The sequence below is a fragment of the Oncorhynchus kisutch genome, linkage group LG16, assembly GCF_002021735.2.
Source record: "Oncorhynchus kisutch isolate 150728-3 linkage group LG16, Okis_V2, whole genome shotgun sequence".
Taxonomy (NCBI): Eukaryota; Metazoa; Chordata; class Actinopteri; order Salmoniformes; family Salmonidae; genus Oncorhynchus; species Oncorhynchus kisutch.
In genome coordinates, this window is record NC_034189.2 from 22,502,125 (window position 1) to 22,520,692 (window position 18,568).

Consider the following 18,568-nt stretch of genomic DNA (forward strand, 5'->3'; position numbering starts at 1 on the left):
AGAGCACCTGGGGGACGAAACCTCAGGCAATGCAATTCGATAACAGCACATGGGAGCTGCCCTGCAGAATTCAACTGATTACAATGAAGTAATTCTATAAACATTATAGACATTACAATCCACACACACAAGAGTTATCAGCCTCAAACTGTCTCAGTTTTGGACTGAATGGCAGCTAGACTAGAGTATCTCTGGAAGAGGAAGAGTGGTGATCGTATTCAACTTCGTAGCAGGCTGCGATGAAGGGAATATCAAATAGAAGCATCTGGCTTTTCCACACTCCTCAGCGCACAGATGCTGTCATTTTTTAAAGGCTTTTTTTAAAGGCAGGCAGGCAGGCATCCAACTTTGATGTAATTATTCATTATCTCCAGCCAATCGCACCTTTTGACATCAACGGAGACGGTGAGGTTGATTCGCTCTCAATTAAGGAGCTCTTTCTCTGCGGCACTGACATATTTTCCCCTTCGCCAGGTCTGGTTTAAATATTGAAAGAATGAATCATCAGTGGCTGTGTGTTAGATGGGTGGATGTGCAGAATGAAGTGTTGGACCATCCACAAAATGTCGCTTGGACAGTTTCAGGTACAGTACATACAGTCGACGAAAGCCAAGTGATGAATGAAAATCACGTAGAAGAAAGACAGTAGAACGCTTGGACATATAGGACATATTTCTAGGATGTTATGAAGTCTATCTAGTATGCAATTTGTTCTTCCAGAGATTACATGCTGGATCCATCAACAACATGATAAACTCATCATTTTGTGTTAAGCCACTGAATTAGTTGCAGTCTTTGGGTATGGCACATAATAGGGTAGCATTTGCAAGTCAAAGCGACATAAAGTCGTGTTTTGGATAGGGATACTCAGAAATGATAGGGCATTGATTGGAGTGCGGATTCAAGTATAAAGCCCCTAATTTTGAATCAGGAAGTCACATTTTGACAGGGCTTAGCTGCTTAATATGGGGTTATGATGCTTATCTGTGGACATAATAGAGAATCAATCAATTACGAATATAAATCTGGATTACTTGGACGGGTATCACGAGTCATAATTATTCAACGTCAACAGTGTATAAGACTTCATGAAGAGTGTTTCAAGTAAGTTTAATGATGTTGGGGAATAAATATATACAGTGCCTTCAGAAAGTATTGATAACCCTTGACTTATGTTGTATTTTGTTGTGTTACACCCTGAATTCAAAATGGATTCAATATTATTTTTTCCCCACACTGACATTATGGAGTACGATGTCTAGATCAGTGACACAAAATATACATTTAATAAATATTGATTACAAGCTGTAACACAACAAAATGTGGAAAAAGTAAAGGGGTCTGAATACTTTCTGAAGGCACTAAGTTGGAGCAATTACGTTTAGCAGTGAGTTTACCCGTCCAGCCGGGAGCCTTCAGAGACAACTGAGATCGACGGTATATCCCTGGGGATGACACACACAAACTCCCACACCCTTTTCATGAGAGCCTCTAATTCCCAAAGGGGAGAGTGGAGGGGAGTGAAGGAGAGGAGAGAGAGGGATATGCACCCAAGCAGCACAACACACTCAGTGTAGTGGTGTAGAGGAGTGTTGATGCCTTACTGCAGCCAGGCTGCTTCTCCATCTGTCAAAAGCACTGGTTCGGCTCACAGAGCTCCAAACTTTCAACCACTGTTAGGTTTCTGCCCCCCCCCCACCAGTTTCCTCTGCTCTCTTGAAAGATCCAAGCCACCCAGGGAAACCAACACTTTCTGGTTCTTTGCTGGTCTGGAAAGGCTAATCATCAACTAGCTAGCCTCCGCCACCAAATGCTATGGTTGTGACAAGCTATTGACTGGGCAAGAAAAAGGCCCCATTCCAATACTTGTGAATTACATCCTTCCTTAATCCCCCTCTCCCTTCCTTAAGTAGTTACTGATCTAATTCTACTAGGTTAATGCACAGGTTCCAATACATAGCTTTCACCAATCCAGATCAATATCAGACCAGTGATAATTCCAAATAAGGGATGAAGGAATGATGCAATCTTGATTTGAACAGGGCCAATGTATCGTGCTGTGGCCATTTATACCAATGAAGGGGGAAGGAAGGGGTGGGTATTAGTATGTGACCTGGAACTGGTCCAAGTCAGCCCGTGTGGTGTGTGTGCTGATTGATGAAATGAACTCGAGGTCGGGGAAATTGATTCTGGCTGAGCTCAAACTCCCGTCACCGGCTTAGCAGAATGGAAGAAGGATGGAGCGCGAGTCAGACTAGTGGCCCTCACTTTCTCACTTTCCACTTCCTTATTCCACACGCTTTTCCTCTCACCCCATATCTTGTTGACTTTTTTTCTGCAACATGTTCAGTTGTGATATAGGAGAGGTTGCCGTCTTTCTGAGTTCTGTCTTTCATTTGGTCCTTATCTATATGTACCCCTCTTTCTCACCCTCTACAATATAGTATGGTAATAACATAACATACAATGCATGAACATCTCATTCTAAAATAAGGGGCATTAATATGGAGTTGGTCCCCCCTTTGCTGCTATAACGGGCTCCACTCTCTGGGAAGACTTTCACTAGATGTTGAAACATTGCCGCAGGGACAAGCTTCCAATCAGCCACAAGAGCATTAGTGAGGTCAGTCGGCGCTCCAATTCATCCCAAAGGTGTTTCTGGGGTTGAGGTCAGGGCTCTATGCAGGCCAGTCAAGTTGTCCCACACCAATCTCGACAAACCATTTCTGTATGGACCTCGCTTTGTGCATGGGGGCATTGTCATGCTGAAACAGGAAAGGGCCTTCCCCAAACTGTTGCCACAAAGTTGGAGGCACAGAATCGTCTAGAATGTCATTGTATGCTGTAGCATTAAGACTGCCCTTCACTGGAACTAAGGGGCACAAACCATGATAAACAGCCCCAGACTATTATTACTCCTCCACCAAACTTTACAGTTGCCACTATGCATTGGGGCAGGTAGCGTTCTCCTGGCATCCACTAAACCCAGATTTGTCCGTCTGACTGCCAGATGGTGAAGCGTCATTCAACACTCCAGAGGACACGTTTCCACTGCTCCAGAGTCCAATGGCGGCGAGCTTTACACCACTGCAGCCGACGCTTGGCATTGCACATGGTGATCTTAGGCTTGTGTGTGACTGCTCGGCCATGGAAACCCATTTCATGAAGTTCCCGATGAACAGTTATTGTGCTGACGTTGCTTCCAGAGGTAGTTTGGAACTCGGTAGTAAGGGTTGCAACGAGGACAACACTCGGCGGCCCCATTCTGTGAGCTTGTGCGGCCTACCACTTCGCAGCTGAGCCGTTGTTGCTCCTAGACATTTCCACTTCACAATAACAGCACTTACAGTTGACTGGGGCAGCTCTAGCAGGGCAGAAATTTAACGAACTGACTTGTTGGAAAGGTGGCATCATATGACGGTGCCACGTTGAAAGTCACTACTACTATATCCGCAATCGACAGTTATACTAGTGAATGTGTGGGGCTTTCAAACACACAATACATGAGATAACAGTTAAGATCACAATACAAAGACTAACAGGAAAACAGACACTCAAGAAAGGTCATCCAAAGGTGAGTGTCAATATGAACATTGTCTCCCTTGTCAAATAATGTGCAAACAGCACCTCGTCACAAAGTCAACTACGACTCCAAGTCAAGCCTATTCACCCTGCAAATTAACTGAACACAGCAGGAAGACACTTCATGAGCAGTCCAAGGGTCTATAGGTAAATTAACTAAGAATTTACGACTCTGAGACAGAGGTACTTTTACGCTGAATGGCCATGATCTCATCGTATCCCGGTCGGACTCTGACCGTGAACAGACATGGCCCATATAACATAGCGAGGGTCGAGTCGGTAGACAGTAAACTGCAGGACAGAATGGTGGTTGGGGGGTTGGGTAGAGGGGAAACGGTCTTTATGACTATGTGGTCATTCTAACATCATCTTTTAACAAATTGCCCGGCAATAAAAAGCGTAGAATCTCATGGACAAGGCAACGCTTCACTTCCGGCCTTTCTAAGGTCGTCTTCTGCAGTGACACGTTCACTAGATTACCCCCCATATACGAGAAAGAAGGGGAGAATGGGTTACGTTGAACAAGGGGTCAGTACCCAATATCCGAACAATATTCCCGGGATTTCTTGGTCTATGATCTTCACTCAAGCACGCAAGATACAATTGTCCTCTTTAACGGCGTAGGAAAGTTGTACCATGTGATAAATCCCTTCGCTCCACATACACTTAGCAGAAATTCGTCTCCCTTTGGAAATGTTATGTGTCGGCGGCCATTTTAAAGAGAAGGCGTTTGACCTTAGTTTGAAGCAAAGGGGATGTCATCACAGTAACAACCGCAGTGTTTAAGCCACTAAACCAGAGAGTATTGAATACACCAAAGAGGATAGAAAGCTGGGAGCCATTTTGATTGTTTGAAATAAAAGAGCAGAAGCCTTTTACATATCTGATAGGGACATCATCCTTTATGGTGAAAACAGAGGCTGGGGGGGGGGGGGGGAGTGGGGGGGGTTGCACTGAATGTTTGTAGTAAATCAAGTTAACAAATCATTTTAAAAAGGGACCAAAGAGGACCTACTGACAATACCCATGATGCTCTACACTATTTTGACGTAGTCTGCAAAGGCAATTGCTCACAAACTACTAAACGAGAGAGTAAATTAATATGAAGCTTTCAAAGATACGTTTTGCTTAAATTGGGATCCAATATCCTCAACCCTTTCCAGTAAGACGTCTCCACAATGTGACATGTTGAATTACAGTATCTATAAATATTGGTCTACTACAGACACCCTTGAATCTCTTTCTAAGGTGTTATTCAGTAATGGTCCCGCATAGACCCGGCGGCATGCGAATGGTGCCGTCATCCGCTCCACATAAAACAAGATGGACTCCCTAAATCAAGATGGTGAACCGGGCTCGTCTCATCTCCATTAGAGAGCAAACACCAGCTCCGTTCTCCCAATCGCCCATTAGCGTGGGGGCTAACGAGCAGTTGGGGGTGTATACCTGATCACCAATCTCAATAACATCCGCGCCCTCCGACGTGCACTGGCAGTCAATTCACCCAAGCCCATCCTCGCACTGCTATAATCTGTTTGTTTGATTTAAAAAAACGTTATTTCTCACCCTGAGAAGTCTGGTTGAGCATTTAACATAATGTCTTTAACTTATTGAAAACGATCATTGCGCATGGTGTGCTCAGCCTGGTTCCAAAACAGAGGGTGTGTGTGTGTGTGTGTGTGTCTATGCATGTGTACATCTCTGTCTGTGCAGGCAGGTGCTGCAGAGAGAGGCATCTACCTTGGTGTCTTTTGTATGCCTTCACTATATCCCTTATGATGACAACCAGGGCTTATGGTTGGAGAAAACGCCCAATTTCCTCAATCAATGAAAATCCCTCAAAGCCATAGCGCCGCGCAATCAAAGTCTGTGTATACGGAAGACTGGTAGATGTTCCTTTATTCCAGTTCGTCGAGCAAGATTCCTTCCCCTTTTGTTTAACACGGTCAGACGCACGTTGACGCCATGTACACGGTTCAACCTTGTGCTCACACACACGTAGATACTAGTGTGCACATAAACATGTGTATACACACACACACACACGCTCACAGTGTCATCGATAAAGAATGTATTTCCTACTCAGTGCATGTAAAACAATAAGCAAACGGCAACTGATACAAATCCGTACACACACACACTTATACATAGCCATACGCTGTGTCACACACACACACACACACACACACACACACTTATACATAGCCATACGCTGTGTCACACACACACACACACACACTTATACATAGCCATACGCTGTGTCACACACACACACACACACACACTTATACATAGCCATACGCTGTGTCACACACACACACACACACACACTTATACATAGCCATACGCTGTGTCACACACACACACACACACACACACACTTATACATAGCCATACGCTGTGTCACACACACACACACACACACACTTATACATAGCCATACGCTGTGTCACACACACACACACACACACACACACTTATACATAGCCATACGCTGTGTCACACACACACACACACACACACTTATACATAGCCATACGCTGTGTCACACACACACACACACACACACTTATACATAGCCATACGCTGTGTCACACACACACACACACACACACTTATACATAGCCATACGCTGTGTCACACACACACACACACTTATACATAGCCATACGCTGTGTCACACACACACACACACACACTTATACATAGCCATACGCTGTGTCACACACACACACACACACACACTTATACATAGCCATACGCTGTGTCACACACACACACACACACACACTTATACATAGCCATACGCTGTGTCACACACACACACACACACACACACACACACAACACACTTATACATAGCCATACGCTGTGTCACACACACACACACACTTATACATAGCCATACGCTGTGTCACACACACACACACACACTTATACATAGCCATACGCTGTGTCACACACACACACACACTTATACATAGCCATACGCTGTGTCACACACACACACACACTTATACATAGCCATACGCTGTGTCACACACACACTTATACATAGCCATACGCTGTGTCACACATACACACACACTTATACATAGCCATACGCTGTGTCACACACACACACACACACACACACTTATACATAGCCATACGCTGTGTCACACACACACTTATACATAGCCATACGCTGTGTCACACACACACTTATACATAGCCATACGCTGTGTCACACACACACTTATACATAGCCATACTCTGTGTCACACACACACACTTATACATAGCCATACTCTGTGTCACACACACACACACACACTTATACATAGCCATACTCTGTGTCACACACACACACACACTTATACATAGCCATACGCTGTGTCACACACACACACTTATACATAGCCATACGCTGTGTCACACACACACACACACACACTTATACATAGCCATACGCTGTGTCACACACACACACACTTATACATAGCCATACGCTGTGTCACACACACACACACACACACACACACACACACACACACTTATACATAGCCATACTCTGTGTCACACACACACACACACACACACACACACACACACACTTATACTTAGCCATACGCTGTGTCACACACACACACACACACACATTTATACATAGCCATACGCTGTGTCACACACACACACACACACACACACACACTTCATCCGGTGGAAAACGCACAATAAAACCATTACATATTGAAGTGACTTCAGACACAACTCAGAGGATTTGAAACAACCAATGCATGTCGCCTAACAGATGTGACGCCACCACAGATACGTAGAACATCTGGAAGCTATAGGAACCATCTGTGGGGGGGGGAAGCGTGCGTGCATGCCAACTCATTCAGCAGCTCTTTTCAAGGCAGAGCCGATATTCATGTCATTTTATTGACAAGCCTGGATATCAACTCCACACTGGAGCTCAAGAAATAGTCCCTACAAATTGGGACACAAATGCATAATGCATCAGGAAGAGTCCCTCCCCCCCCTATATGAGTCTTGCCTGTCAGGGAAGTTCTGGTGGAGGGTGGGTTTTGACTCCAGGTTTAAATGAGGTCACTTTCGGGTGTTGACCGTGGAAGTCGGTGGGGGATTTAAATGCCTGGATGTCCTATGGAAAATCTTAAGAGTCAACTTACTTGATGGTAGTGTTGAGGAACTGCATAGCCAGTGAAGGTTATTACAATGTACTAATCGTTTCACAGCTGTGAATATATGCTACCATTACATCATCATGTGATCGTTGGCACACATCTCTGGTGATGTCATTGGTATCGCCAGCTTGACATTTCCTTCAAGCAAAAACATGATATCTTGTTTAACATACATATCCAGAGCATAACCTATCCAACCATGACCAACCAATGTTCATGTGAAATCCATGACCAACCAATGTCCATGTGAAATCCATGACCAACCAATGTCCATGTGAAATCCATGACCAACCAATGTTCATGTGAAATCCATGACCAACCAATGTCCATGTGAAATCCATGACCAATCAATGTCCATGTGAAATCCATGAGCAACCAATGTCCATGTGAAATCCATGAGCAACCAATGTCCATGTGAAATCCATGAGCAACCAATGTCCATGTGAATTCCATGAACAACCAATGTCCATGTGAAATCCATGACCAACCAATGTCCATGTGAAATCCATGAGCAACCAATGTTCATGTGAAATCCATGAGCAACCAATGTCCATGTGAAATCCATGAGCAACCAATGTCCATGTGAAATCCATGAGCAACCAATGTCCATGTGAAATCCATGAGCAACCAATGTCCATGTGAAATCCATGAGCAATCAATGTTCATGTGAAATCCATGAGCAACCAATGTCCATGTGAAATCCATGAGCAACCAATGTCCATGTGAAATCCATGAGCATACAATGTCCATGTGAAATCCATGAGCAACCAATGTCCATGTGAAATCCATGAGCAACCAATGTTCATGTGAAATCCATGAGCAACCAATGTCCATGTGAAATCCATGACCAACCAATGTTCATGTGAAATCCATGAGCAATCAATGTTATTATCACATCATATGCATTACATATGTATATAGTTTCTTCCTTCAAAAGCCATCACAACACCAACACATGGGGTATGAAAACAGCATTAAGAGGCAAAGCATGCTGGGAAGGAGTGTTGAATTGGTTGCAGGGCTGGGGGTTGTCGTTAGAATTAGGGCATCAGGATGTGGGTGAGGATGTGGGTGAGAAAGTGAGGACCCCAAAATTTGACCTGTGGATCAAAAACGTTAACTAGCAATAGTTGCATCCCGACCAAAACATAGCCAAACTAAGTGTTATAAATGGCTCCAATTTTTTTAAATACAATTTAATGAGGTCAAAGTTTACTTAGCAGACTCACATTGAGCAACAAATGCCTCCACAGGCAGGAATATTCACTAGCACAAAGCATGACGTTAGGGTGCGACAACAAGTCACAATCATGCTTACACCAAAACAGAAACATTTCAATGGGTTGGGTAGGAGGATGCTGGGTGAAAGACAAGAGTCAAAATACCTGCACGTAAATCCTACATGAGCGCTCTCTTTTCTGCAGCTGCAAACCACCAAAACATGTTACAGTTAGCAAAAGGTAGACACATACAACTTCCATTAGCATGGTTTACAGTGTGGATGGAGAGAAAAGAAATGCATCATTTCATTTGTTTATATGGGTCCCCATGAGCTTTTTCAGAGGCAGCAGCTCTTCTTCCTGGGGTCCACAAAAAACACGACAAGTAACAAAACACTGATGCACGAGGACAGTCACATTAAATGCACAACAATAAACAAACAAACACAACAAATAAATATAATAATACAAACAAAAACAAATAAGGTCATTTTGCTGTTTGCTTGAGTAATTGAAGACGGGAGTTGCCTTGCCTGGTTAGAGGTTAAATCAAATAAACTAAATAAACATAAAAAATGCGACCATGTCTCTGTATGATACTCTGCGTTGCCATGAATTTGTTTTGGATTTGGGGTCTGTGAAGAGACCCCTGGTGGCATGTCTTGTGGGGTATGTATGGGTGTCTGAAGAGACCCCTGGTGGCATGTCTTGTGGGGTATGTATGGGTGTCTGAAGAGACCCCTGGTGGCATGTCTTGTGGGGTATGTATGGGTGTCTGTATGGGTGTCTGAAGAGACCCCTGGTGGCATATCTTGTGGGGTATGTATGGGTGTCTGAAGAGACCCCTGGTGGCATGTCTTGTGGGGTATGTATGGGTGGCTGAAGAGACCCCTGGTGGCATGTCTTGTGGGGTATGTATGGGTGTCTGAGCTGAATGTTATTTGATTACGCAGATAACCTGGAATTTTATTACAGTAATACCCCTCATAAAAACTAGAAGAGAAGCAGTTCATCTTACGTCAGCCCTCAACCAGGAAAGACTGCCATGTAGGTTGTGTAGGTTAGTTGTGTATGTGCAGTTAAGGCCGTGCTGCTCTGTTTTGAGCCAGCTCCAGCTTTGCTAGGTCTCTCTTTGCTGCACTTGACCATATTACCGGACAGTAATCAAGATGGTCCAAGCCCAAACTAGTACAGTTGATTTGTGTAAAAAAATAAAAAACGCTGAACAAAATGTCACCTCTCGACCTTGGCTAATTAAGACATTCTCATTTTATATAAACTGTGTGAAAAAACGGCATGCACATTAATTATTCCCTCTCATAGAAAACATCACAAAGAATCAGTCTTAATTAGCACTGAAACGAGACACACGGTCCATCTGGGGATTGGGGCTGAGACGTAGCTCCGCTTTCAAGTTGGAGTTTCAAGGTTACCACTTGTTCCTGCGAGTAGGTGGAGAGAAAGGAACTAAAGAGGAATTATTTAACCTGGAGACCTCGTCACTGCAGGAGTAGGGCTAAACCTGAAATGTGGCATACCTGGGACTGATGTTAGCGGGTCAATCCAGTAGGTTGAGATTTCAAAGTAGCACTGGAGAACTAAAACATGGCTAGGCTACATAACCGCTCATGTGTCCCCAATTGGAATTATACCATCTGAAATAAAGGAAGTCTGCTAGTTGCCTGGATTTGGAGAACACTAGATATAAACAGAGACCTATTCTGTTAGCCTAGCGCGTAACACTGGGTTGAGAACAGAATACATAAACAGAGGCCTATTCTGTTAGCCTAGCGGGCAACACTGGGCTGGGAACAGAATACATAAACAGAGGCCTATTCTGTTAGCCTAGCACGCAACACTGGGCTGGGAACAGAATACATAAACAGAGGCCTATTCTGTTAGCCTAGCGCGCAACACTGGGCTGGGAACAGAATACATAAACAGAGGCCTATTCTGTTAGCCTAGCCTAGCACGCAACACTGGGCTGGGAACAGAATACATAAACAGAGGCCTATTCTGTTAGCCTAGCGCGCAACACTGGGCTGGGAACAGAATACATAAACAGAGGCCTATTCTGTTAGCCTAGCGCGCAACACTGGGCTGGGAACAGAATACATAAACAGAGGCCTATTCTGTTAGCCTAGCCTAGCACGCAACACTGGGCTGGGAACAGAATACATAAACAGAGGCCTATTCTGTTAGCCTAGCGCGCAACACTGGGCTGGGAACAGAATACATAAACAGAGATCTAATTATGTTAGCCTAGCGGGCAACACTGGGCTGGGAACAGAATACATAAACAGAGGCCTATTCTGTTAGCCTAGCGCGTAACACTGGGCTGGGAACAGAATACATAAACAGAGGCCTATTCTGTTAGCCTAGCGCACAACACTGGGCTGGGAACAGAATACATAAACAGAGATCTAATTATGTTAGCCTAGCGGGCAACACTGGGCTGGGAACAGAATACATAAACAGAGGCCTATTCTGTTAGCCTAGCGCGCAACACTGGGCTGGGAACAGAATACATAAACAGAGATCTAATTCTGTTAGCCTAGCCTAACGCGCAACACTGGGCTGGGAACAGAATACATAAACAGAGGCCTATTCTGTTAGCCTAGCGCGTAACACTGGGCTGGGAACAGAATACATAAACAGAGGCCTATTCTGTTAGCCTAGCGCGTAACACTGGGCTGGGAACAGAATACATAAACAGAGGCCTATTCTGTTAGCCTAGCGCGCAACACTGGGCTGGGAACAGAATACATAAACAGAGATCTAATTATGTTAGCCTAGCGGGCAACACTGGGCTGGGAACAGAATACATAAACAGAGGCCTATTCTGTTAGCCTAGCGCGCAACACTGGGCTGGGAACAGAATACATAAACAGAGATCTAATTCTGTTAGCCTAGCCTAACGCGCAACACTGGGCTGGGAACAGAATACATAAACAGAGGCCTATTCTGTTAGCCTAGCGCGTAACACTGGGCTGGGAACAGAATACATAAACAGAGGCCTATTCTGTTAGCCTAGCGGGCAACACTGGGCTGGGAACAGAATACATAAACAGAGGCCTATTCTGTTAGCCTAGCGCGCAACACTGGGCTGGGAACAGAATACATAAACAGAGATCTAATTCTGTTAGCTTAGCCTAATGCGCAACACTGGGCTGGGAACAGAATACATAAACAGAGGCCTATTCTGTTAGCCTAGCGCGTAACACTGGGCTGGGAACAGAATACATAAACAGAGGCCTATTCTGTAAGCCTAGCGCGCAACACTGGGCTGGGAACAGAATACATAAACAGAGGCCTATTCTGTTAGCCTAGCGCGCAACACTGGGAACAGAATACATAAACAGAGACCTATTCTGTTAGCCTAGCCTAGCGCGTAACACTGGGCTGGGAACAGAATACATAAACAGAGACCTAATTCTGTTAGCCTAGCCTAGCGCGTAGCTTTGAAGAAATGCTAATGCACTCCTGATTGTCTGAGGTGAGTGCCGTCTTCCTCCTAAAGGAGGACTCTAGCATTACAGTCAGCCCACTTTCCTGGAAGTGGTCCTGTTAGCGCCTTCAACATGGCCCTTCGGTCATGAAAGTGGTACGTATCATGGCGTTTACCAACTCAATCGGCTCTTTGTCTGCCGGCAGAGAGACTTTGTGCTTGCTATCAAAGGAATCTTTCATTGCGTTAGCTCTTAGCAGATTGTGTCAAAAATGATTGAGCTCCGAGGTAAACACACGCGCGCGAGACAGAGAAATGGGAGGGAGGGAGGGAGGGAGCATGGCGCTAGGGGCTGCTACAGTAAGTCACCATGGATTAAAGGGGAAAGGATGGAGGACAGAGCGGAGAGGACAACCTTGAATAGTACAGAGAGAGTGCTAGGGGAGAATTTAGCATTTCCTTGATGTGCTAGATAGTTAAGAGTATTTATCAGAGCTAAATGTAGCATTCCTTCCCCATTTGAGCTGCACTGCTTTTACTAGTATCTTTTTAGGGGTATCGTCATAAAGAGAAGACGCAAGGCTATTGTTTGTTTCTAAATATATTCACAGCGCATCGCCCTCAGTTTCAGGATAATGTGACGGCAAAAAAACGAAAAGGTTACTCTCCTCTAAAGCGTTACTTGAATTTGACCTGTTCTTCATTTTTTTTTTTTCAAAAGGTCTACCTCGTAAAAGCCGTCGATGAGGTGACCACAAGTGCAAGACGCCATGTTTTTCTCCTCGGCCCGTTGGCTATCATTATCGTCCTGCTCTCCAATGGAGGGAGCAACACTAAAACCTCAAAGGAGACATCTGGCTGCATGCGGCGATGAAATGAAGTCGGCGAAGAAAAGCTATTGGGAAACAGGTGTTCGTGTTCCACTACAAGTGAAGCTGCTCAAACAAATTAACGGCTGACATTTTGAATTTTACCGATGTTTGCTTTTCCGTTGGTTGCTTCGACAGACATAATGTATTATTTTTATCTCACCTTGCCCGAGTGGCCCTAGGTGTACCCAACTGTGAATTCGGGGAATAATTGCATTAGTTTGAGGCGACAAACAGCAATATCTAATACATTTCCTCTGTCTCGAAGGAAACAAGCGGCATGAGCACCATTTTAGACGTACAACCCCGTAATTGATAGATTTATTTTTTAATCTGCCTAGTTTGGAATAATCCTATCCATGCGTCTGCCGGTATAATTAGTGATTGCCACAACCGACGTTGGTGTTGTAAAGCAGTACAGCCTACGAGGCAAGGCTTCAAAATACCCCCCCCCCACCCACCCACATTTGGCTGGCTGTTGGTTCTTTTCCTTGAGCAGCAGCAGACTGCTACACGTGAGAAATAATGCAGGTTATCATTCGGTATGGGGCCGGAGCGCAGATCATTAAAACAATGCCTACTGTTCAGGTTTGCCTGGTGTGAAGGCCTTGTCAGGCTGGTGGGGAAATACAAGTTTCAGAGGAAGGAAACACGTGCTAACTACAGGTTGAGAAAGTTGAGTGAAGTCAGTTCTTTCTTCGACCTATGAATATATTCTCGTGTATATCCTCCTTCCTTCATCTTGTGTCCTTGGTGACCACTGATCTGAGCAATGTGGATAACCAAGGCAGAAGGCTGGAAAGCCCACTGGTTATGTTGCTCTCACCCGTCAAGATCAGTAGTCACCTAGGGAAGGAGACGAGGAGAGGAAATCATTAATGAGTATTGGCACACAGCCATTGCTTTTCCCCAGACACATACCTTGTTGAGGCTGCGGGCTGCGCTATCTTTGCCTCCAGGGGTAAGGTTCCTAAGCTGCACGTCGAGTAGGTCCACAAGCTGACCCATGGCTTTGACTGTGTAGGTGATGTCCCCCGCCTGAAGGTTACTCTTGGTTTGCTCCGACAGCTCCCTGGCAATGATGGCTGCAGTCTCTCCGGCTTTGAGCTGGCAAAACCACAATATACACACAAATGAACCATGCATGGTTGCATACAGATACTCATTGACACGCACATAGTATGCAATTAACAACTGACCATCATGCTATGTGGCTGTAGTAGAACCAGAAAAGGACGGGCCGTAGGGCAGATTAGGCAAATATCAAATCAGCTGGTCAAACTTGAGCCCAGTGGGCTTGTCGAGATTGGGGGTTTTGTGCAGAATTATCAATATTTGGCAAATAACTTTTCCCTTGGAGTCCTCAAGGAGAAAAAAAATTGTCCGGTGTGTTAGTGAGTTATATGATTGGTTCATTGATATGAGTATTCAATATCCCATCCAATGTTACTGAATGACCAGTGTAAACTCTCTCTCATTCTACTTAAAGTAGCTAGAATCAAATCAATTCCAGTCGAACACTGTTACATCAGGAGAGAAGTCATCCGTCTCCCTTCATCCAAACACAAACTCCGCCTTGGACTAATCCTTTTCAGCATACACATTTCAACCGTGACAAATGGCATTATACAAACTGTTAGAAAATAATGTTGTTTAGCATGCGCAGATTTTCTGATTAAACCACCAGCGCCTGGAATTTTATAGGTGAATGCACACCGGAACAACAGAGTATCGACAGACTTCTCCCCTGAGAGTCTATCAGCAGCATGAACCTATCTGTCTGACGTGCTGTGCTTTGGTGAGGTCTTTGGGGGGGAGGGGGAGGGGGGGGGGAACAGCAACGATCATTCCAGTCTATTTCCCTCCAGCGGTCTAAAGCCATGAAAAATGCCTTTTTCCTTTATGTTTTTATATAATTCCATTATCCTCAATAATTCCACCTCCAACTCTCTCTCTCGCGCATCTCTCACGCCCCTCCCGCACATCTCTCACGCATCTCTCACGCATCTCTCACGCCTCTCCCGCGCATCTCTCACGCCCCTCCCGCACATCTCTCACGCATCTCTCACGCGCTCTCACCTCTCCCGCACATCTCTCACGCCTCTCCCGCGCATCTCTCACACCTCTCAACCCTCTCCCGCGCATCTCTCACACATCTCTCACGCCTCTCCCGCGCATCTCTCACGCCTCTCCCACGCATCTCTCACAACTCTCCCACGCATCTCCCGTGCATCTCTCACACCTCTCCCGCGCATCTCTCACACCTCTCCCTGGCCTCATGCCTGTCTCGCTCTCACGCCTCTCTCTCTCGCGCACTCTCACGCCTCTCATGCCTCTCTCTCACGCCTCTCTCTCTCTCGCGCCTCTCTCTCACTCTCTCTCTCGCGCATCTCTCGCGCATCTCTCGCGCCTCTCTCGCGCCTCTCTCGCGCCTCTCTCGCGCCTCTCTCACGCCTCTCTCACACCTCTCCCGCGCATCTCTCACACGTATCTCTCACGCCTCTCTCTCACCTCATGCCTGTCTCGCTCTCACGCCTCTCTCTCTCTCGCGCGCTCTCACGCCTCTCATGTCTCTCTCACGCCTCTCTCTCGCGCTCTCACGTCTATCTCGCTCTCACGTCTATCTCGCTCTCACGCCTCTCTCTCACGCGCTCTCACGTCTCTCTCTTTCTCGCTCTCACGCCTCTCTCTCGCGCTCTCACGCCTCTCTCTCTCTCTCGCTCATGCCTCTCTCGCTCATGCCTCTCTCTCTCTCATGCCCCTCACTCCCTCTCATGCCCCCCTCTCTCTCTCATGCCCCTCTCTCTCACGCCTCTCTCTCACGCGTATCTCTCACGCCTCTCCCGCGCATCTCTCACGCCTCTCCCTCGCCTCATGCCTGTCTCACTCTCACGCCTCTCTCTCGCACACTCTCACGCCTCTCATGTCTCTCTCGCCTCTCTCTTTCGCGCTCTCACGTCTCTCTCTCTCGCTCTCTCACGCCTCTCTCATGCCTCTCTCTCTCTCATGCCTCTCTCTCTCTCATGCCTCTCTCTCATGCATCTCTCTCTCTCGCTCATGCCTCTCTCGCTCATGCCTCTCTCTCTCTCATGCCTCTCTCTCACGCCTCTCTCTCACGCCTCTCTCTTTCGCACTCTCACGCCTCTCTCTCTTGGGCTCTCACGCCTCTCTCTCTCATGCCTCTCTCTCTCTCGCTCTCATGCCTCTCTCTCTCCCTCTCATGCCTCTCTCTCTCTCGCTCATGCCTCTCTCTCTCTCTCTCCCTCCATCTCATGCCCCTCTCTCTCTCTTATGCCTCTCTCTCGCATGCCCCTCCCTCCCTCTCGCATGCCCCTCCCTCCCTCTCCCGGTCTTATGCCCCTCCCTCCCTCTCTCATGCCCCTCCCTCCCTCTCTCATGCCCATCCCTCCCCCTCGCATGCCCCTCCCTCCCTCTCTCATGACTCTCCCTCCCTCTCTCATGCACCTCCCTCCCTCTCTCATGCCCCTCTCTCCCCCCCACATGCCCCTCTCTCCCCCCCCGCATGCCCCTGTCTCCCTCTCTCATGCCCCTGTCTCCCTCTCACAACTCTCACGCGTATCTCTCACGCCTCTCCCTCGCCTCATGCCTGTCTCGCTCTCACGCCTCTCTCTCTCGCGCGCGCTCTCACGCCTCTCATGTCTCTCTCACGCCTCTCTCGCGCTCTCACGCCTCTCTCATGCCACTCTCTCACGCGCTCTCACGTCTCTCTCTTTCTCGCTCTCACGCCTCTCTCTCGCGCTCTCACGCCTCTCTCTCTCTCGCGCTCTCACGCCTCTCTCGCTCATGCCTCTCTCTCTCTCTCTCTCATGCCTCTCTCTCTCTCATGCCCCTCACTCCCTCTCATGCCCCTCACTCCCTCTCATGCCCCTCTCTCTCACGCCTCTCTCTCTTGCGCATCTCTCACGTCTCTCTCGCGCCTCTCTCGCGCATCTCTCACACATGTCTCACGCGTATCTCTCACGCCTCTCTCACGCCTCTCCCGCGCATCTCTCACACCTCTCCCACGCATGTCTCACGCGTATCTCTCACGCCTCTCCCTCGCCTCATGCCTGTCTCGCTCTCACGCCTCTCTCTCGCACGCTCTCACGCCTCTCTCATGCCTCTCTCTCACGCCTCTCTCTTTCTCGCTCTCACGCCTCTCTCTCTCATGCCTCTCTCTCTCGCTCTCATGCCTCTCTCTCTCTCCCTCTCTCTCTCTCGCTCATGCCTCTCTCGCTCATGCCTCTCTCTCTCTCTCGCTCTCACGCCTCTCTCATGCCTCTCTCTCACGCCTCTCACGCCTCTCTCTCACGCCTCTCACGCCTCTCTCTCTCACGCTCTCACGCCTCTCTCTCTCATACCTCTCTCTCTCGCTCTCATGCCTCTCTCTCTCTCCCTCTCCCTCTCATGCCTCTCTCTCTCCTTCTCATGCCCCTCTCTCTCATGCCCCTCTCTCTCTCTTATGCCTCTCTCTCTCGCATGCCCCTCCCTCCCTCTCGCATGCCCCTCCCTCCCTCCCTCCCTCTCCCGGTCTTAAGCCCCTCCCTCTCTCTCTCATGCCCATCCCTCCCCCTCTCATGCCCCTCCCCCTCTCATGCCCCTCCCTCCCTCTCTTATGCCCCTCCCTCCCTCCCTCTCTTATGCCCCTTTCTCCCTCTCTTATGCCCCTTTCTCCCTCTCTTATGCCCCTTTCTCCCTCTCTTATGCCCCTCCCTCCCTCATGCCCCTTTCTCCCTCTCTTATGCCCCTTTCTCCCTCTCTTATGCCCCTTTCTCCCTCTCTTATGCCCCTTTCTCCCTCTCTTATGCCCCTTTCTCCCTCTCTTATGCCCCTTTCTCCCTCTCTTATGCCCCTTTCTCCCTCTCTTATGCCCCTCCCTCCCTCATGCCCCTTTCTCCCTCTCTTATGCCCCTTTCTCCCTCTCTTATGCCCCTTTCTCCCTCTCTTATGCCCCTTTCTCCCTCTCTTATGCCCCTTTCTCCCTCTCTTATGCCCCTTTCTCCCTCTCTTATGCCCCTCCCTCCCTCTCTTATGCCCCTTTCTCCCTCTCTTATGCCCCTCCCTCCCTCCCTCCCTCTCTTATGCCCCTTTCTCTCTTATGCCCCTTTCTGTCTTATGCCCCTTTCTCTCTTATGCCCCTCTCTCCCTCTCTTATGCCCCTTTCTCCCTCTCTTATGCCCCTTTCTCCCTCTCTTATGCCCCTCCCTCCCTCATGCCCCTTTCTCCCTCTCTTATGCCCCTTTCTCCCTCTCTTATGCC

At 47.4% G+C, this 18,568-nt stretch overlaps 1 protein-coding gene across 12 annotated transcripts in view; it reads right to left on the bottom strand.

Annotated features, from left to right (window-relative positions):
* The window catches only part of LOC109906505 (adhesion G protein-coupled receptor L3-like), a 346,713-nt gene that overhangs the window by 88,872 nt on the left and 239,273 nt on the right, over positions 1–18,568 (bottom strand). For 9 of the 12 annotated variants that reach the window (XM_031792020.1, XM_031792013.1, XM_031792022.1 and 6 more), the window contains 2 exons: positions 14,231–14,416; positions 9,158–9,196 (listed from right to left, as the gene is read on the bottom strand). In XM_031792020.1, coding sequence (XP_031647880.1) covers positions 9,158–9,196; positions 14,231–14,416 — 225 coding nt within the window. The remainder of the gene's footprint in view (positions 1–9,157; positions 9,197–14,230; positions 14,417–18,568) is intronic. The other 3 variants (XM_031792016.1, XM_031792025.1, XM_031792019.1) reach the window with 1 other exon arrangement.